We start from the raw sequence: 21,432 nt of genomic DNA, 5'->3' as shown, positions 1-21,432 counted from the left end.
CATGTGTCATAACTACATATAAGACAGAAAACAGGCAAAGTTTAAAAGAAGAAAGATGTGGGTTAAAGGATAGGAAGTGCAGGGGGTGTGAAAGTAAAGAAGACAGATGAAGTGAGATGGAGCTCGTAGAGCTTATCGACGACCAGTAGGATCAGTAGCAGTGAGCTGTCGACTCTCGTTCGGACAATATGTGACAAAGTGGAGATCAATCCTGGCAGCATCACAAAGAATCGATGCGGCTTTCTCTCAGACTGAAAGAAGGGTGTGACTCAATTTGAAAGAGCAAGAAACGGAACTGTTTCACCCCCTGAAGCCTCATGAATACAATATCTAAATTTGATTAGGAATTAGCAAAACCATCTAAACTGTCAGCAAGTTATTATTTTTATATTAGCAGAAGATCTCAGATTTTAATATAACTACATTTTTTTGGAACTTAAAGGATCAGGATCAGTTTTATTATGCCTACCATGATTAAAGTGTATAGAAAATGTTTCCATCCCTATTGAGAAATTAAAGGGCAGAGAACTTGAGTAAGGATGCAATGATTTTAATATCTGGGCTAATAAATATATCTGAAAGCAATACTGCCTTTTTTGGCCAATGAGTGATACTTCTTGGTTCTAAATGTTAAATGCTTTGAACCAATCTAACTGCATGATCTGAATGAATTGTCTCTGTAAGGTGCTGTGAGAGGGTGTGTTGTGCATTAATATTATATGAATAAACAGATTTTAATTAAATTTCCATTAGGACTACCGGTAAGTCAGTATGATTTTTTTTACGGCACTACTGGCTGTTTTTTTTTTTTTTTTTGGACAGCAGGCTGACAGGAAAGGGAGTATGAGAGAGGGGGAGAGACATGCAGGAAAGGCCATGTCGTGGAGTAAGGCCACCGTACATGGATCATGTGCGGTAACCACTGTGCCACCAAAGCACCCCCCAAATTTAAAATTGCAAATACTTTTAAGCAAAATTGCAATTTTATTTCAATATTCCTTGACCCTAACCCCAAATGTCTAATTATTTTTCAGTTTTTGAAAGCTTGTTTGCCCAAAAGTCCATTGTTGTAGGACTTTACGGTAATCTTTGTGCGAAAAAGTGCCTACTTCTACCTGCATGCACGGATTTGCATGCTAGCTGCAAAACTGACTACCTGTCTGTGTGGCAACAAACCCACTTCAAGCATTTTACTGCCACCTAAAGGACTGGAGTGCGAAATGTTGTTTCTTACTCTTGTTAAATAAAAGTTGATAAAAAATCAGTGCCTCTGTGATTTGAAAAATACATTTTGATAAATTGCAATTAAATTGCAAATGCAATTAATTGCCCAGCCCTAACATCCATACCTTTAAAAACTATAAAAAAAATTGACCACAATCTCAATTTTTCTTTGTCCGCATTCCTTCTATGTTCTCTATCTCTATTAACCTACCCCCCCAAAACAAAAGACACAACAACATGGAAGTAAACTTCATTTGGTGACACCTGCCCAGCTTTATTTATCAGACTGATACAGTTAAAGATGACCATCATCCACTGATGCTGATGTTGCTGCCAACATATTGTGCATCTCTAAACTACATGGCTGTCAAACTGCTAGAGGCAAGAATAAACTTATATGATCAAAAGCAATAAAGGGCTCGGATACTTCTTATTAAGAAGCCATGGATTTCATACAAAAAAGATTGACAACCGGTTGGAGGCCATTTTTTAATTCAAGCATAGGAATTGATAATGTTTTTTTTTTTACAGGTGATAGGATGGGCTTGCTTGAATGGATTGGGGCTCGTCTTTCCAATAAGTCGTAGAATATGAGAGATTAGGTCGTTACAAAAGAGAGAGTTTTGTTGGTGGTCAAAAGGCGCAAAGCAGAACCATCTCAACTCCACAATGAAATGAGTCAGCAGAGCGGATTTGATGCTTTGGGGGTTGACCAGGAACATCTTATTGGGGGTAGAACCTGAGGCAGGCCCAGAATTCACTAGAGGGACAACTCATCTTTCCTCATCTGGGAACTCCTCATGGATCCCCAAAATAAGGTGGAATATGTCACTGGACATAGAATTTGGCTACATTTCTCTTTCAGACCCCTTACTTATGTGTACTATGTTCCGCATACTACACTAAGAGTGATATAGGAAATACATACCTCTCATTGTACTTTTAAGAGGTATGTTTTTCTGTATTTCCTCAGTGAATGCTACTGCAAAGAGAAGCTTTTACTGAAGAAATATAGAAAATCAGATCTCAGTGATCCATGTCCATCCAGACATGGACCACTTCATGAACAGCATCCAACTTAAGGTTTGCATTGGACACTTGGTATACAGGTGCTGGTCATAAAATTAGAATATCATGAAAAAGTAGATTGATTTCAGTAATTCCATTTAAAAAGTGAAACTTGTATATTATATTCATACATTACATACAAACTCATATATTTCAGATGTTTATTTTGTTTAATTTTGATGATTACAAATGACAACAAATGAAAATCTCAAATTCATCATATCAGAAAATTAGAATATTACTGAAGACCAATAAAAACAAAGGATTTATAGAAATGTTGGCCAACTGAAAAGTATGAACATGAAAAGTATGAGCATGTACAGCACTCATTATTTAGTTGGGCCTCCTTTGGCCTGTATTACTGCAGCAATGCGGCGTGGCATGGAGTCGATCAGTCTGTGGCACTGCTCAGGTGTTATGATAGCCCAGGTTGCTCTAATAGTGGCTTTTAGCTCTTCTGAATTGTTGGGTCTGGTGTATTGCATCTTCTTCTTCACAATACCCCATAGATTTTCTATGGGGTTAAGGTCAGGAGAGTTTGCTGGCCAATTAAGAACAGGGATACCATGGTCCTTCAACCAGGTACTGGTAGCTTTGGCACTGTGTGCAGGTGCCAAGTCCTGTTGGAAAATGAAATCTGCATCTCCAAAAAGTTGGTCAGCTGCAGGAAGCATGAAGTGCTCTAAAACTTCCTGGTATGTGGCTGCGTTGACCCTGGACCTCAGAAAACACAATGGACCAACACCAGCAGATGACATGGCACCCCAAACCATCACTGACTGTGGAAACTTTACACTGGACTTCAAGCAACGTGGATGAAGTGCCTCTCTTCTTTTCCTCCAGACTCTGGGACCTTGATTTCCAAAGGAAATGCAAAATTTACTTTCATCAGAGAACATGACTTTGGACCACTCACCAGCAGTCCAGTCCTGTTTCTCTTTAGACGCTTCTGACGCTGTCTGTGGTTCAAGAGTGGCTTGACACAAGGAATGCGACAGCAGAAACCCATGTCTTTCATACGTCTGTGTGTGGTGGTTCTTGAAGCACTCACTCCAGCTGCAGTCCACTCTTTGTGAATCTCCCCCACATTTTTGAAGGGGTTTTGTTTCACAATCCTCTCCAGGGTGCGGTTATCTCTCTTGCTTATACACTTTTTTCGACCACATCTTTTCCTTCCCTTCGCCTCTCTATTAATGTGCTTGGACACTGAGCTCTGTGAACAGCCAGCCTCTTTAGCGATGACCTTTTGTGTCTTGCCCTCCTTGTGCAAGGTGTCGATGGTCGTCTTTTGGACAACTGTCAAGTCAGCAGTCTTCCCCATGATTGTGTAGCCTATAGAACTAGACTGAAAGACCATTTAAAGGCTTTTGCAGGTGGTTTGAGTTAATTAGCTGATGAGAGTGTGGCACCAGGGGCCATCAATTTTGAACCTTTTCACAATATTCTAATTTTCTGATATGATGAATTTGAGATTTTCATTTGTTGTCATTTGTAATCATCAAAATTAAACAAAATAAACATCTGAAATATATGAGTTTGTATGTAATGTATGAATATAATATACAAGTTTCACTTTTTAAATGGAATTACTGAAATCAATCCACTTTTTCATGATATTCTAATTTTATGACCAGCACCTGTAATTATGCAGTATTTGGACCAAAAATGTTTTCAAGGCCTCAAAAGTTATCATTCAGGTTAGTTTTACTGTAAGCAGTCATTTGAGATACCGGTAGCTCTTTTTGTGGCATTCAACATGCTGTCAAGACTGCATTAAATCAGCAGTTCGACCTTTTATTGATGGGATAAACTGAGGTGACTTTAGAGGCTTGAAGTGGTATGGTTCACCACGCAACTCTCACATCAATAACAGCCAGTCCGGGGGGAAAACAGTTATGGAGTCAATGGACACGCTGCCTGGTCAGGAGGTTAGCAAGGTCTGCTGCGATCAATAAAGCCTAACCGCTGGAGGCCAGAGTGGTGTAGCTACAGTTACACAAGCTATGTACAGTTAATATCTCTTTAGACTTTTATCTATCATTTAATGAATTTTAGATATAAAATAACTAAAAAAGTACCCTGATAATGTTGCTGTCTAACCTGGTAGACCTTTTTCTACTGGTTTCTACTGTTAAGGAGAAGATAGCAGATTTATTAACATAAATATTTTAGGGAAAGATGCAAGAAATTGTTGTTTAGGAACTAAATAACATCTACTCTTCATAGCATGAGAAACGTAGAACTTTATATTTAAGTGTTGTGTTTTTATTCTACTAGTTAGTTTGGTCCAGAATTGTAAGTCAACTGGTTGAAATTTGCCAGATGGTTGCACCATTGGGATCTAAATTAAGTCATCCAAATTAAACCAAACCAGTTTAGAGTTTCGGCCAAATGGACTACATGAAAACAGATGCCAGAGAAATGAGGAGGAAATATTAAACAGAAACCAGAATGTTTAGTTTACGGTCTGATGAGAGAAAATTGATTGGCAAGAGGTTATTCAGATTTTCTTGGATGTAACTAGGGATGGGGTATATTAAAACCTGTTAAAATAAGATAAAATGCCTTTTAGATCACAAAAATAGATTTACAGCAAAAAGCCGCACATCAAACCAGGCCCTCCTTTACCAAACATCATTTATCTCCATTCCAATGAAGTCAGACTGCAGAAGATATTTAGCTATGAGATGTTGAGTGAAAATCTGTTGGTATATCATACGATTGCAGGGTCAGAATAAGGTTTTTAGAGCAGAAAATGCCAGTGAACTACCACAGTACCATGCTGTGAACATGAGCCAGGAGCAACATTACATGCATGAATAATCGTTCTTCGAAACTGGGTAATGACAGGCTGGTTAAGATTTATGTCCGCCAGAGTAAGCAATGTTTGTAACATAGTTTATGCAGCATCAGCAGAAGCACTTGGATGGTTCTAAGTTTTAAACATAAATTAGCTTTGCAGATTTTATAGAACAGATGTTTTAATAGTGGTCAGGGCTTTTATGAACAAATTTGATAAAAGTTCATTCTAAAAAGAAGGGTGAATGAGGTAGAAGCATTGGTAGAGTTAAAAAAAAAGATGGATGACAGATGGATAATTGACTGATGGATGAAAGCATTGATGGGTTAAGGAAAGGACAAACAGATGAACAGATGGATTGACAAAAAGCAGTTGATGGCAGAAAATTTCAGAAACGGTAACTCTATTTCATATTCCACAAAGAACTAGACGAGAAATGTGATATAAAATTTAATGCTCTACATAGTTTTGCAGAGTTTGATAGAACTAGAAGTTCTTCCAGAACCTGACTGATAAAAACAACAAATCTCAATCAATCATTTGTGCCCTATAATTTAATAAGACTCAGCTTAATGATCTACAAACGTTTTAATCAGATGTAGAAAGTCTTTCAAACTAGAATATAATTTACCTCTACCAACCTTCATTCGCGCACAAGCAAACCTCACTTCAACTGCCATTTTAACAGGAAACCTTTGTTCTCACCAAAAACCGAGCAGATCTTAACATGATAGAACCAAACAGGCTTTGAATCACTGAGGTTATTCTTTAGGAACAAACTCCCGGCATTCGCCAGGATAACTGTCCTTTTCATGGACCTCTGCACAGACACCTACTACAGCATTTCCTTCAGTGGCAACAGTTCAAACACAATCCTCTCTTTCAGCAGGTAATAATGTAGTTTTCCCATGCATGACATCATACTGTGACAATGCAATCCCAGGTAAGCTTCATTGCCTTCATGCCAGCACACCACATGTCGATTTTTCCGCGTCTTACTCACCCTCTCAAGATCCTGACGAAGGTGCATAAAGAGTTTGAGTCGTCTGTAGAGGACGTCCTGCTCCTGCTGGGCCAGGTTGTCCACCTCGTCCCTTTTTAAAGTGACTAGGGGCTGATTGAAGTTGGCCTTCCTCTTTAACTTCCAGAACTGATATAAGAAATCCACCTAGAAGAAAGAAAATAATGCATTTAAGAAGTCATGGAACTGTGATACTTTTGTTGAATGTTGTAATGTCAATTTTTATTAGAGTTTATTCACATTTTCTCGACTAATAGAAATTAGTCAAGACTAATAGAAATAAAGTTTAATAGAATTAAACTTTATTGACATTACACTGTTACAAGTACAAAACAACAAAATCAACTCTCTCCATCATTGATGCTGGTGCTGCAGCTTCCCTTAGTGGCGAGAGAGAGATTTAAAGAAAATGTACTGAAAATATATGAATTTCTTTTGAATATTTTGGGAAATGATTTTGGCTTATTTTATTTCACTATTATTTGTATTTGTATTTTTATTTTATTATTTTGAAGCGTAATCAACATAGGTTCGCGAGAGTTATGTTGTCATGGCAATGCCAGGCAAGCTAATGGTCACCGGGGAAAGGGATATCCCGCTCACGGCAGCCGACTAGTAAGTTGAAATGGTCTAATGACATAAATGAGGAGGAACTACGGCACAGAAACACTTTTCGGATTCTGTGATTCAGTGATTATGAAGGAAAAAGCATTTCTCTGTCAAAAATCCACTATTTAGTCCTTTCGAAATGATTTTACATTTGTAGCATTAGTGAATCTGAAGTCTAGCTCTTCTTAATTTAATGCTTTGGTGAAACCAGAGTGTAGCTGAGGTCATGTTAGTGTAAATCATCACAGCAGGTCGAGCTTATTGGTTCCTTTTTGAGACTCCAAAGCAAAAGCATAATTCTAAATGAGCCTGGAGTGTTTGCACCTTTCTGGTCCTTTAAAGGAACAAGTGCTGCCATGTTGTCTTTCTCATTCCTGTGATTGTAATTTATTCTAAGTCACCAGCTGCGGGAGCATAGTGTATTTCATACTAATGATGGTGGATGACATCAGTTGCTGCTTATGAATCATTTCTTGCATGCAATTGAGTTTACCTGAATGAGCGGCAGCTCAAGGTTTTCGGCGACGTCGCTTGGATCCACCAGTCTGTAAAACTCATCCTCCAGCTCCTGGAGCTTCTGCTTCCTCTGGCTAACCTTCTCTCTCTCCAGCTGGTCTCGCTCGGCTCGCTCTGATGCAGACACCGAGACCAGGTGTGATACTCTGCTCTGATCCGTGTCACCGCAGCTGTTAAACCCCTGGTGCTGCTCTGGCTGCAGTTCAGAGCCAGGAGCCCAGTCGGATCTGGCAGCTAAGTCGGTGGTTGAAGGGACGGCGTGGTTTCCATTGGTTACACTGGTCGTGTTGGTGGCGGTGGAGCTGTGCTCCAGGCAGAAGGACTTGAAGCGCACCTCATCGTTTTCAGCCAGGATGGTCTTCATCTCCAGGCCGTGGTCAAAGGCGCACGTCACATGGAAGGCCACAATGCAGGAGGGCATGGAGCACTGAGAGGGAGAAAAAAGAAACAATTTTCATTGTTTTAAAATGTCCTTTTCTAGCCATTTACTACATCAATGAGGATCCAACAGCAGTGCAATAAAGCAGAAAAAGAAGCCAGGTCACCATAGACACTGATTCCCATCTCTGCTGGCATGTTGGTAAGTTGTCATAATTTCAGTGTGTGAGTGTTTCTCAGCACTATTCATTACAGGTCATACAAAGAGCCAACCTCCCACTGCGTCTCCTCAGGCATGGTGTGATTCCGCCTGTGTGAACCCTTGTGGCTAAGTGCTGTCAGCATTGTGAACATGAACATTTGAGGATGTGCGAGCCACTAGGTGCAGGTGTAGGTTTGGTGGTTGTACTTGTCAGAATAGTTCAACATACAGCAGAAGGGGTCTCTGCTGCGTTTGAATACAAGTGCAATGACAAAAAGCAGCCTGTTCTTGAATACTTCACCATCTAAGAAAAAAAACTCATGTCTGATGTTTCTAAAAACAGCTTATCTCTCATCATTTGGTTTAAATTTTAAGAGTAGGAGTAGGCAGATTATCTAAAACAAGTTCATATCCTTATTTGATGGAGAAAATTGGAATTGAATTCAATTCCAATTAGAGAGCTGAAATTTTTGACATTTGTATTAATAAAACCACACAGCAACTCATTGGTTTTCATGAGATTGACCACCACAGAATGCTAGATAATTGTGATGCTTAAGAATGATGTATGTTTTTTTTTTAAAGTACATTGCAAAAAAAAATATTTTAAAAATGTGGGATACATTTGGAATCTAACCCCTACAAAAATCTAATGATAATAAAAAAGGTCCTCTGTGAGGCGAGGTAAAAATATAAAACTTTGGAAAGGCTTAAAAAAATCTGAAATTGCTAATGGCCGTGCCCCCACAGTGAAACATAGCAGTTGCAGCATCATGCTGTGGGAACACTTTTTTTTTTCTCTGCAGGGGAAGTGAGTTTGTGCATAGTTGATTGTTAGATAGTTAGCATATCTAGCATATCAAGACTGTTTTTTTCATGTGAGAACGCTTTTTTCTATGTAACAGCTGACCGTAAAGTAAACTGCTCTTTTGTTAATCTTCCTGCAAGAAAACGAACATTAGCATATTGTGTGATGATATATTCATGTTAGAACGTCTCAGCCAAACTCTAACACCACATTCATGTAGAAATCAGTAGTGAGACTTGACCAACTGTGGGGCTGAGCCTTAGATTTATTGCTTATAAGGAAAATATGGAAAATTTCAGCTGGTAGTGTCAGGATTAGTGGATACTTGTTGAGGACCTAAAGGTCGAGATGAAAAGGCAGAGATGCTTTTTTTGCTAAGTTTGATTAAATAAAAATACAGAATTCATAATCTAGAACTGATCGACAAGAAACTCAGGAAGCAAAAACTAGGAGACGCTTGGGAGCAGTGAGGTCAAAAGTACACACTTTTGTTACTTAAGTAGAAGTATAGATACTGCAGTTTAAAAACACTTGGTAAAAGTTGAAGTATCAACTTGACCTCTTTACTCAAGTAAAAGTGAAAAAGTATGTGCTGCAAAAACTAGTTAAAGTATAAAAGTATAAAGTAACCTTTAAAAAAACAGCCAGATGCCACTATATGAATTGAAAGTTCTATTTTTCGACTATTTCTAAAAATTCTTTGAGATATGGCCAAGGATGAGGGAGGTCTTGTTGGTCTCAGTCTCCATCTCCTGATACACTCTTGCCTGTGTCCGACCTTTCAGACATTTCAGCATCTTTTTCTGAATCCGACATTGTAGCATGGCATAGACAATTCACATTTTCAGTTTGAAGAACACCTGCTTGCTTCTCATGATTTCCTTTAGCTAACCAATGAGTGTTTGCGTTCTATGACTCATCCAATCAAACTAGTTTTCACTAGATGTGGATGGAGCCAATGATCTGCATTGGATAGAGCGCATGACGGGAGATAAATATTTATAAACATTAAACCGAAGCCAAGAGTAATGAGTAATGTTTTTTTTTTTATGTAAGGAATAGAAAGTACAGATACTTAAATGTAATATAGATGCTGAAAATGTAATGAGTAGAAGTCAGAAGTTGGAATAAAAATAAGTAATGGAGTAAAGTATAGATATCTAAAAAGTGTACTTAAGTACAGTAACAAAGTATTTGTACTTTGTTACTTGACACCTCTGCTTGGGAGGAATTAACCTACAGAATGAAGAGAATCCAGCAACCAGCAACTGTAAGGGAGGAGTATATATATGCCAAAGAGAACAATGAATGGAGTAATCAAGTGATTGGGAGCAGGTGTGGACAGAATGATCTAGAAGGGACCTAGGGGAAAGGAGAGTGACACAAGGGGGCAACAGAGAGAAAACAAGAAATACAAAAGTCCTTCAATACAAATAGAAAATAACTTGAATGACATTAAATGGAAAATAAAAAAATGACCTAGAAATCAAAGTAACTGAAAACTCAAAACGAAAAAAACAAACAAATCAAAAAGTCCAGAAAGGGCAGAATCATGGCGGGTAGATAAAACTCAATTGGTGCTTTGATCTTTGTGAGTGTTAAAATATAGTTCCACAAAAGTATTTAGATAAAATGTGTATGGCACAATTTTAGATTCGCCTCAAAAAAACCAAAAACATAAAGGTACTTCTCATTTGGTTCAAAATTATGCATTATTATGTGTAGCTCTATTACATGAAATCCTGATTAACTTATTTAAGCTTTTAACAAAATATAGTATATTTTGTATATCGTTCTTTTTAGATAAATGTTTTTATTCAGTGAGAGTGATCTAAAAAAAATATGACTTATTATTTAGTATACATAAAAATAGGAAAATCTTTAGATTTCAGAGCTTTTTCTCACATTGTAAATACTAAAACAGATAAACTTTGAAGATCTTTTATTAATTATTTGGATTTACGAATTAGGAACTGCATAGAGAGCAACAACTAAACAGAACAATATCTATCAAAATATATCTGGAAATAGGGGATTTGTTTTATCTTTTAAATGAAGTTTGAAAACTACTCCCAATATTTAAATTTCTTTATTTAGACTGATAATCTGATCCCTAAATCCCTGGTCACAGATGATGCAGTTGAAGCCTTCAGCCAATAGTTATTTTGAACCCTACAGATACATCACCTTGTTAAAAAAAATGCACCTGCAATGAAAGGATAATATAGCTCCATTTAGTTCCAAAATGTCAGACAGCACTCACTGCAGCTGCTCACACTTATTTGCTGTCAAAAGGTTGAGCTCAGCGTGGAGCCAGTGAGATGTGTTGTTTACTCTGAACCACGTCACTGCAAAAAATAAATAAATAAACCATCTGGCCTTCTTGTGCCCACCTGTTCTGTTCTGATCGTCATTAGTTTATTTCTTTTAATCAATGCCATCATTACATCTTCAGTTTGTTGAGAAGAAACATGTTTGCTTCACTTAAATCAGTTTAAAATGTTTACCTGCTTGTTGTCTGCATTTCAAACAACCGTCATTCTTGCCTGCTTTTAATTACCTTATCTGCAGGGATGTCTCTGTCTTTGTCTACACCCACAAAAAAAAAAAAAAAAAAAAGAAAAAAAGAAAAAAACTAGAGAAGAAATGAATAATGTAGGGGAAAAAAAACATGTGGACCCCAATCAGGACAGCCGTTTTCTCGGTTCAAAAGTATATAGTGGCATTTGCACCATATTCGTCTGATCACTGCTGCACTTTATAAATGAAAATGTTAATTTCACTGTCGAAGCTGCTCATTCACTGCTGAAAAGCTGCATGCTTCGAAATTTCGTCTTGTATACAATTTCGTCTTGACTGTCATTTCGTATACACGAAATGACAGTCAAGTTTGTCTAAGTCTTCTTAATTGAGATTCAGGTTTTACCAAATTACCAATAGCAAAATTAAATCTATAGGTAATCAATCATAATTTATTTAAAATATTCTAAAATAAATGCATTTCTTTTTTACCCTCAGTGATAGAATAACCTTTTGGAGGTTGGGCTCTCATTAGCATGACATTAAGACCTTTGATCGGATTGTATGGTCTGGACCCAAAGCTCACTTTATTTTGTTTTTTTTTTCACATCATACCTTTTACCACTGGACTATAGCTTGTAAACAAAGCCAAGCATGGATCTTTTGGAACAGAGACCCTTCAAGTCTTATGTATAAACTCCTTTTTAGATGCTCCTATGGTTTGAACAGTGCTGTACACAGAGATCATAGATCTGGGGTTCAACTTAATAAGGAAGGGGTTCTTCACTTAAGTAGTCATATTTGTTCATTCCTTCAAAGATCAACAGACATTTTACAAATTAATTCTCTATAGTCTGTGATGGTTCTTTAACTAAGGGCAGCACATATCTGTTCACCATTAAAATGAAAGGCTAAGCAATATTCCTGGGGGTTGTATGTTAGTGCTGCTATTTTAGTGAGGGAATATCAACTTACTCTGTGTGACTGTTTTTGACATGTTTTTATCTAGTCTCATGCCATCATTAAAGCTTTTTCACATATATATATATATATGTATAATTTATTTTAGTTTTTTTTCCCTAGCCGACCCCACAGGTCTGTGATGGATACAATAATTGCATTTGTATATCTTCCTTTATTGGTGGCACAGCATGGAACTAAATCTAAAGATCAAACTAAATGACAGAGTGTATCAATGTGAAATGAGTCCATGAAGTTTTAGTTTCAACCCGACCAAATGTTTGTTTCGCAGTCTCTCCTTAATTTCCGACTAAATCCAAGATTTATAAAACACAAACTAGCTGCTTAAAATCTTCAACCACATGACAATTATGAAGTACAACTAGAATAAGCGTACAGTGGCAGATAACCTCATTAACCGAGACTGATGTCACACGCTGACTTTCTTTGAACATTTAGAAATATACCACAGGTTGTACTGGCTGACCTTTTCAGAGCCGCATGTTTTAGTCAAACACTGATTAAGAGCTCCTTGGAGGATTGCTAATTAATAAAATGGATTTGTTAAATACAAATTATTTAAACTCTACACAAGGTAGTCTCAGAGTGGCATGAGGCAGAATACACATGACAGAGTAGCTGACAATTAAAAGCTGATGAGGGTACATGTCTTTATTTAATATAATAATTTTATACTGGTGTCAATTAAGCACCCTTTTTATGTCTTTCAGCTTGTTTAAAATATTGCTCCCCATTTTTTAAAAGCTATTTAAAAGGCATGCACACTTCCTACCCATATCGCTTTCCTCATTGGCTCCCTATGTATCAGATTTGATTTTTATCTCTTAATTTTAAGGAATGCCTCAATGATCTTTCCTCTCTATATCTGATTTATTTTAACCTTATCTTCCTTTAGAGGTCTGCAGATCGGCTGCTTTTAGTTGTCCTGATAACTCGGCAGAGACAAGGAAATAAAACCTTTTCTGTTTTGGCTCCAAAAATCGGATTAAATTGCCTTTTAATATTAGAAAGGCATAATCGTTTCCCTTTCTTTTTTTTTTTTTACAGAAATTAGCCCATGTTGAGTTGTGATTGTCATTATCCTCTGTTCTAATTCAAAACTGTTTTGATATCCATTTTATGGTTTGATTGGATCTCCTATGCATCTTATTTTTGTACTGCACTTTAGACAAACTTGCCCTTTTTTAAATGTCCTTTTTTAATAAACCAGATTTATATCCAATTAGAACATCCATAGAGATTATTAGGATCGTTTTATCTCATCTTTCTTAGTCTTATTTTTATTAACTCTTCTTTTGCATTTCTAAAAATGGCTGAAATTTTATCTTAAAAACTAATGTTTAGCTGCACCGTCTCCTAGCTGTTGGAAATCTTAAATAAACAAAAGCTCAGAGAAAAATTTGCCCTACATAAGAATATGGTACATCTAAGACTGCCATTGACTTATTTGACAGAACTTTTAAAATAAGTTAAATGCTTGAATGCAAAACTAGTCATTTACACTGCACAGCACTGAAGTTCTTGCAACAAAATAAATACTCTGCGTTACTAAAACACCTAGGCGTTCTTAGATCAATCAGTCTAACAAAAATGTGAGAATACTGATGTTTTGAAATGTCTGCTAAACAAAGAAAGGGAGAGGGAAGGAAAAAAGCTTTTTTTAACAATCAAATTAGAGAGGGCTGTTCAATAATGTGCTAACAAAGAACAAGAAAAGAGAGAACTGGCAACTTGCACAGTAAATGCAAGGATCTAAATACAACAAAGTTGTCAAAACATTACAACATCTGTGTTGAAGCTCTAAATGTTAGAATTGCTTAAATTAGTTTAATTGACTGCCTGCTTGGATTGCATTTGCACACTAAACCATCTTACTTGAATTTGGCAGCGCTAATTGCTTATAAACGATGATGCAAAAACACATTTTGTATTTATAATGGAGGGTTACTGGTACAAAAAAAAGAGAAATGATCAAGGTTGACAATGAGATCTTTAAAGCAGCAACATTGGAGCCTCGTGGGAACTCCTGCTGCTCGTGCTGCTGAGTAGCATCTGCATCTTTACCATGAGTGTAGGCTGCAACTGATCAGTTTGAATATTGGTAGAGCCACAGCTGCCTCCAGCTACGGAAGCATGAGAGTTAGACTCCCTCCCTGTGGGCAGATCTGGCTCAAAAGGCTCACAGTTATTTTACAGCATCGATACAATCATAGCAAACACTGCCACTGCTGTACAAACAATTCATGGGCTGTGCATACAGCGTGCATGTGTACACTCAATGAGCGTTCATAAACACATGCAGCATGGGGCCTGAAGAATGCATCTCACCTTAACGACTGGATTAGAGTGTTGGGGTCAACGTCTTTAAAGTGGGATAATAAGTGTTTTGGATCTTCATTTGTGCATTTGGAAGTGGTGCAAAAAGGAAAAAAAATTGTTGAATATAAGACATTTTTCATGTAAATGAACATTGCAGATGGAGGATTCAAAGCTTCCGAAATTCAGGCGAAACAGAGGCAGCAAAGACTGAAAGAGCAGCCTCAGTTAACTTCTGATTCTGGAGCCCTTATTGACTTAAGTCAAAGATTTAAAGGGACACTATGCAACATTTTTCAGTTAATTAATGTGTTCCATAACGTTTTGGATGATTAAATGAGTCATTTCAGGTTGAATAAACGTATTCTCGGCCGCCCTGGTGGTCTGTGGGGGAAATACTGCACTTGCAACTGCAGGAGCACCGACCCGCACCCACAGGCTCAGAAGTCTCGTGAGAGTCAGTCTTGCTTTACGGCGAGAACTGCTACACGCCCCCAGTTAAAAGCATTCTCGTTGCTAGCACAGTGGCGATCTTTGTGCAGTTATGCTACGTTCACGCAGCAAAAGCAGCAAAATCGCGTTTTGCTGCTTGTACCAGTTAGTTCTGACGCGTGGCTGAAGCAGCTTTGCTGCTCCAGCTGTGTCTGAGGCGCGTTGGGCGGAGCTTCACTATCCTTTCTCTGCCTTGCAGCTATATTTGCTGTGATCAGTGGGAATAAAGTAGTTTTAATATGTGTTTAAGTGAGAAAATACACCTGAAAACGTAATCAGTGCAGTCAGTTCATTCAGATTATTATCCTGCCTTCAATATTTTTTCTGTCGGAGCCGCTCAGACCCCCACATACCAGCATATCAGCAGCGGTTCACCGCGGCAGCTGGTAGGTGTTTTTCATCTAAATAATCCAAACTGCATATTCTGCCGGCAGATTTCTGCATTTTAAGTTAATTTAGGCGTCAATAAACTGTTTAAGAGGAGAGATCATCAGCGCTGTCTCTCTCCCTGCGTTAAACGCACCCGACGCACTGCTTCAGCTGCTCAGACGTGCTGCGCCTGCTGCTCAAAACGCGCCACGCGGGACCTTTTGCTGCGCCATGACGCGCGTCAACCATTGACTTTGCATGTAAACTCGCTGCTTCTGTCGCGCCAGCTACGTCCAGTGTGAACGCAGCGTTAGTCATTCGCTGCTAAGCTCAAAACAACCGCGCCTGGCTTGACGGAGAAACCAGGAGAACAGCTGTGCATATTTACGACAGTGCACTTTTACTTTCGCCCTCTGGAGGGAGCCTCACTGGAAAATCAACACCGGTTGCATAGTGTACCTTTAAGGACTGAACTCTTAGCTTGGTAAGATTTGAAAAAAAAACTTAAATGGTAATGACTTGTAAACTGTCTTGAAGTAGAGTGTCTTTACTTGAAATGACTTCAATCTATCCTTAAAGGTATACAGTCTTTACATGTGGAACGTCTTTTTCAGGCTTCAAAGTCTTATAAACAGACTAAATATATGCAGCTTTATCTTGAGTTTAATTCAAAAGGTTAAACTCACATGGAGTTGTTTGACTAAAATTACAATTTATTTTATCACATCCATGCTATGACCTGCATAGTCATTAGCAGAATTACTACAGAAGCTCACCTTATACATGCATGGTAATAAAAAAGAAAAAAAAACCTTTTTTTTTTTTTAGAAACATTTGTTCTTGATGAGTGTGGCTAAACTTTAAAGTCTGTTGCTTTTCTGACCATAAAAGCTTACTGAAAAATACATTTGGCTAGTACAAGTGAACGGTTTCACATTTCAATAAAGTTTAAAGGCAGTTGATATGTATTAGGGTGTTTTTTGTTTTGTTTGAACACTATCTGAATTTTGGGAGATTTAAAACTGGCCTCACTGTGCAAAAACTGAGCCTTAGGTTCTAGCAGCTTCCAAGTCATTGCATATTTAAGGTTAATTGGTTCCTGTGTTGTTCCTGAACATCCTGACCTATTTCCTTTCAGAGGTTGGAGTTTTAAGCCTTCTTCTCAACTTCCCACAAAATTTAGAGATGTCCCGATCCAACTTCTTCATTTCCAACTCGATACCAATATTGCACCTTTGAGAATTGGCCAAAACACATATCGACCCGAGGCAATATTTGCATTAATGATACCCGTTTTTGTTAATTATTTTATACTGTAGAATGTTAGAAAAGGCTTGATCAAGTTTTGTTGCTAAAACAGGAAAAAAAAAAACAACAACAAAAGGTATGAAAACAACTGACCCAGTAGCCAGGCGATAAAATCTTAATTTCAATTTTGACTAAAATCGGAACCGATATCCGATATTAATACCGGATTGGGACATCTCTAATACTTGTTTAATCTAACAACTTTGGAATCTGCAGGTGTTGAAAAATGAGTATGAAGACTTTTTTCTAATGATGTTAAAGACAAACTACTAGTTTCTGTCAGTATCACTGACAGGATGGTAATAGGCCTTCGCTTCTTCCAGTTAGAAAACGTCCTAAATCACTTATTTAGTAATTTAGGTGCATTTGTATTTACGCATGTTTATAGCGAACCATGTTTTACAACTAAAGCAGCCTCCTTTGTCTTGCAGACTGAGAACAGTTAGTGAGTTCAAGAAGTACAGAAGATTATATTTGCTCCAAAAATGGGGTAGCTGAAATTATCATCTTTACACCAGATTTTATTATTGACTGCAAAACTTCAAGGTTTAAGCAAAATCAAAGCTCAAGTTACAACAGAGTGCAGTGTTTTGTTTCTCCCCCCCCCCCCCCCCCCCCAAGGTATTCATGCCACCTCCAGGTATGGTTGTTATTTCAGCAAGAAAAACTTAAATGGTTCAATGAAACCAGCAGCTGTCCCTCTTAGAAGGACTAACTCCGTGCACAATGTGTTTTGTTCATTTCTATGATGAGCTCAGAGGAGAATAGAGAACGATTACCATAATTACATCTCCCCCCCGAAGATACAAACTCACAAACCCAAGATAATGACAGTTTGTTAAAATCATCTTCTACGATAAGCAAACAAGACAACTGATGAAAGAGGAAAAGCTAACCTATTACTCTCTCCATACTTAAAGCAAAGCTGTCTCCAGTATTCAATGGGTTGGCCAGATTGGGGCCCTCTAGCGATCTTAGGCCAATCAAGTTTTATGATCTTGGCACTGATGGCTGGATTTGGTTCCTTTCTCCTATCTACTTAGCTCCGCCAAGCGCTCATTATCACACATCAGATCAACCTGTTCCTGCTTTCCATCTAAAGCTGCCTAGTCCCAGCCATAGGTGCAAGATTATTCGAGCAAAATGTGACGGTTTTCTAACCTTCCGGTGAGTTTTTGATTATCTGATCCTGACTAGTTTCTGTCTCTGGACGTCTGAGTTTTGGTTGCCACTGCTCTGCTATTCCGTTTGCCTGATCTGTTTCCAGACTGTTACCTGGATTCTGTCTGCTGACGACCGTGGACCTGTCTTCTGACCGCGGCTTGGAAATCCCTTTGGCGTATCTTCGGACTTCTGATCTTCAGGCCTGGAAAATTGTTCATGCTTCGACTCTGCCTTTGGATTATCCCTCCGGATTACATGCTCATTTTCGTTCTGAAGTCAGTAATCTGAGTTCCCGTCTCTACAGATTGTTCAGTGAACCTGCCCCAGCTTATGAGCAGCCAAACGTTTACTTTCTAATAAACGCTTGTTTTGAAATCTTCCTAATCTGCCTGTTTGTATTCTGGGTCCTACGTTCTAAGCTTCTGACAAGAGGGGTTTCAGACAGAAGTCCTCGAGAGTCAATGTTCTACAATATTTTTATGTGTCCCAAGTCTGGTTCTAAAGCAGAATGACACCAATGCAGTGTAAGAATGTGCCAAGTACTAAATAAAAGCAGTACCGTCCTGAAACTGGTCAGAGAGAAGCATGAAGTGATGGTAACTTTCCACTGGAGCTCAGGAAACCTAGACTCCATCATAACACTCTGGTTTAGCGTTTTCCAGAAGAAATACAAACCTGACTTTTATCTCAAATGATGTCTTTAGAATGGAAGAGTCAGGTCCTTCTTCCTAGCCCAGGTGGGAACCTGATGGTGTCTCTGTTAAGGAGTGGCCCGATCACAAGCATTGCAACAACTGCTATCAAGAACTTCACAATATATATTTTGAGCTGCAAAAATCCATGTGTGCAGTATCTCAAAGTACTCCTATGGGTTTCTGTGTAGACTTTTACAGCTCTCCAGTCACACTTAGATGGCTATTTGTGGGGGGTTAGATGCACATTCTTACTAAGAGAAGTAGACTGGGAACATCATTGCAATAATTAGCAACAAACTAAACAATGTTTTGATACTGTAACGAGTGCAGGACTAGTTAAAGCCCTTTAAGGCTCAATGTCCTGTCTCATCTTTTGCCATTCCACTAAACTTTCCATAAATATGCTTAGATAAAACAGATTATTTTGTTTCTACTTTTATGAATTATCCTTCTTCTCAAGACCATCTGCTGTACAACTGTCAGGACCTGAGTCTTCCTCGTGGTTTTGTGGGCCAAAACATTTTTTCCTACCGAAACCATGGATTTTTCATGTAACTTTGTCAATGTCAATGAATTTGGAAAGCATATTTTTGTTGTTATTATCCAGTCTTAGATAAATGTAAGTAAATGGTGTGTCTACACACCCTGACACCCTTCTTGGTGGTGCCTCTTCCATATGGGTAAAAGTGCAACAGTTTTGAGAAATACACTCAGAAATTACTTTGAAATGCAGTCAGCCATGGCAACATACCTGGATGCAGGTTCCTGTGTGTTCTCGGCACAGGCTGCAGTACAGAGCCCAGCGGCTGGTGGGGATGTGGGACACCTTGGTAATGGGCTCCATCTTCTCTGGGCAGCCTATACTCACCTGCAGAAAACAACAGATTAAATGACTGTTTTTCTTTTTTATTAACAAGAATTCTAAAAACCTAACCTTACATCAAAGAAATAAAAGAAAAGAGGAAAGCGGAAGGTCAGAGTCACATGTTTTTCATGCCGATTACTTTGAGCGGTTAATTCAGAGCTGGCTAGCAGTGCGCAACAAAGTTGAGGGCACTTATCTACAAAGAGCTGTTTCTTCTTCTCTTTCTCACTTCCTTTCCCCCCCTAAAATATCTTCCTCTTCTCATATGAGAAGCAGAGCTCTCTCATCCCCGTCCTTCACGCTTCCAGCTCCAAGCTGACGACAGATTTCCGCAGGTCGTGCCACCCCTCCTTCAATCCACTCATCCTTCTTTAATATTTTTTTTCTTTTTAACGTCTCATCCGCTTAAAGTCTGCTCGTTCTGCTCTTACAGATCTTTTTTATGGTCTTTTGGATAACACACTCTCATTAATGAGAGAAGGATTTCCAGTCCATGTATGGTATGATTAATTGATCAGCTTGCACTCAGGAAGCGTGTTCCTGTTCTTTACTTTGTTTGTCACAGCTCAGAAAGACAGAAAATGAAGGGTCTCATTATGTGTGTGCAAACCTTAAACACACCAATTTTTCCACCTCCAATTACCTCACATTTCAAAGCTGGTGGATGAAAAACTGACAAAATGTAAGATCCTTTCAAGTAAAATGGATGCAAATAACAGTGATGATGAAAAGAGTTTTTCTGTATTTTTTCTTCCCCGTTACAAAAGGCAAGAATAAAGCCATTGGGGCTGTGGTACAGTACATGGTAAAAGTGTGCTACACACACATCTTTGGGGCTATGTAAGCTATGTTTAGATATATCATTATTTTGATAGTACCTGTTTTAGTTAAACCAAACTCATTATTTATTGACATTGATCCTGAGAACTTCTGATTTTCTAACTGAAGAGTTTCAAGGTGAGAAGGAGGATCAGCTAAAACCCCTGAGGTTATGACCTTAAAGCAGTCATGTACATGCCTTAATCAAATTTATCCAATTTTACCCACCTTGTGAGGTCCCAGTTTGATTTGAAGAGGTTAAATATAAACTATTTTAACTGAATTAGATTTTCTGTGTGAAAAAAATGCAGAAAATCTAATCAACTCTTCCAACATCAGAAAATGTTGTACTCGCGGTCTTGGTTCTGTTAACTTTTCTCTTGAGTATTCAGTTTTACTTTGCTCAATGTTTTCTAGTTGTATTGGTTTAATTCATATTTTGTTTTGTTTTCTAGATATATTTGAGTTCTTAGGTTTTTCTTTGTTGCCCTCTATTGCCCTCTTGAGTTGGTCTGCTTTTTCCTTGCTCCTTTCTAGAAGCCTCTGTTCACACCTGCTCCCAATCAGCATTGCCTAGGCCATTCGACAGCCTTCATTTTAGTCCTCTTGTCTTTTGGTCAATCATAGAGGAACATTTTGTTCTACAGAGCAGGATTCCTTTGTCCATTAATCAAGACAAAGTAGTCCAAAATCATGATATTGGTGGGTAAAAATGGGGAGTGGCAGCCTAGTGGTTAAGGCATAGAATTTGGAATCCTGAGGTTCTGGGTTCGTGCCCCACTCTCTCAGACTGCTACTCTGGGTCCGAGCAAGACCCTTAACCCCACACTGCTCCCTGTGTGCCCCACGATGGCAGCCCACTGCTCCATAAGGGGATGGGTTAAATGGCTTTGTTACTTTTAAGCCAAGAAGCCCTGAATTACCTACAGTGGGCACTGGTTGGAAATGGACGGTTTCCTGCATGATTCCTGTGTGATTCCCACGTGAATCACAATGTATTTCCTGAGGCCAGTTTTTTTATTTCAAAAAGAACTGCAATGTACCCGGACAACCACCGGGTGGCGCTTGGGACCTCTGCCGTGCTGAGGGTGACGTTTGTGGGCCTGCAGTCAACTGAAAAGCAGGTTTATTGGGGATCTTGGTGTAATACTGTGCTATTTTATTTTGTTTTTGATTAAAATAAAGTTAATGAATTAATTTAACATAGTGACTGCATAATCTTATTTTATGAAAATGGTTGCGTAGTTATAGATACACCTCCGATCTTATCTGAGATC

The 21,432-nt window shown here is 38.4% G+C and overlaps 1 protein-coding gene across 1 annotated transcript in view; it reads right to left on the bottom strand.

The window, feature by feature from the left end:
- Positions 1 to 19,372, bottom strand: part of LOC119786907 (E3 ubiquitin-protein ligase Jade-2-like) — a gene marked incomplete at its 5' end in the record, with an annotated part of 88,229 nt that extends 68,857 nt beyond the window's left edge. The window contains 3 exons of the mRNA XM_038290484.1: positions 6,096 to 6,260; positions 7,216 to 7,665; positions 19,223 to 19,372. Coding sequence (XP_038146412.1) covers positions 6,096 to 6,260; positions 7,216 to 7,665; positions 19,223 to 19,372 — 765 coding nt within the window. The remainder of the gene's footprint in view (positions 1 to 6,095; positions 6,261 to 7,215; positions 7,666 to 19,222) is intronic.
- Between the last annotated feature and the right edge of the window lie 2,060 nt (positions 19,373 to 21,432).

Source organism: Cyprinodon tularosa, unplaced genomic scaffold, assembly GCF_016077235.1.
Source record: "Cyprinodon tularosa strain WSP-4 unplaced genomic scaffold, ASM1607723v1 ctg281, whole genome shotgun sequence".
Classification (NCBI taxonomy): Eukaryota; Metazoa; Chordata; class Actinopteri; order Cyprinodontiformes; family Cyprinodontidae; genus Cyprinodon; species Cyprinodon tularosa.
This window is presented reverse-complemented; position numbering and strand designations above follow the sequence as displayed.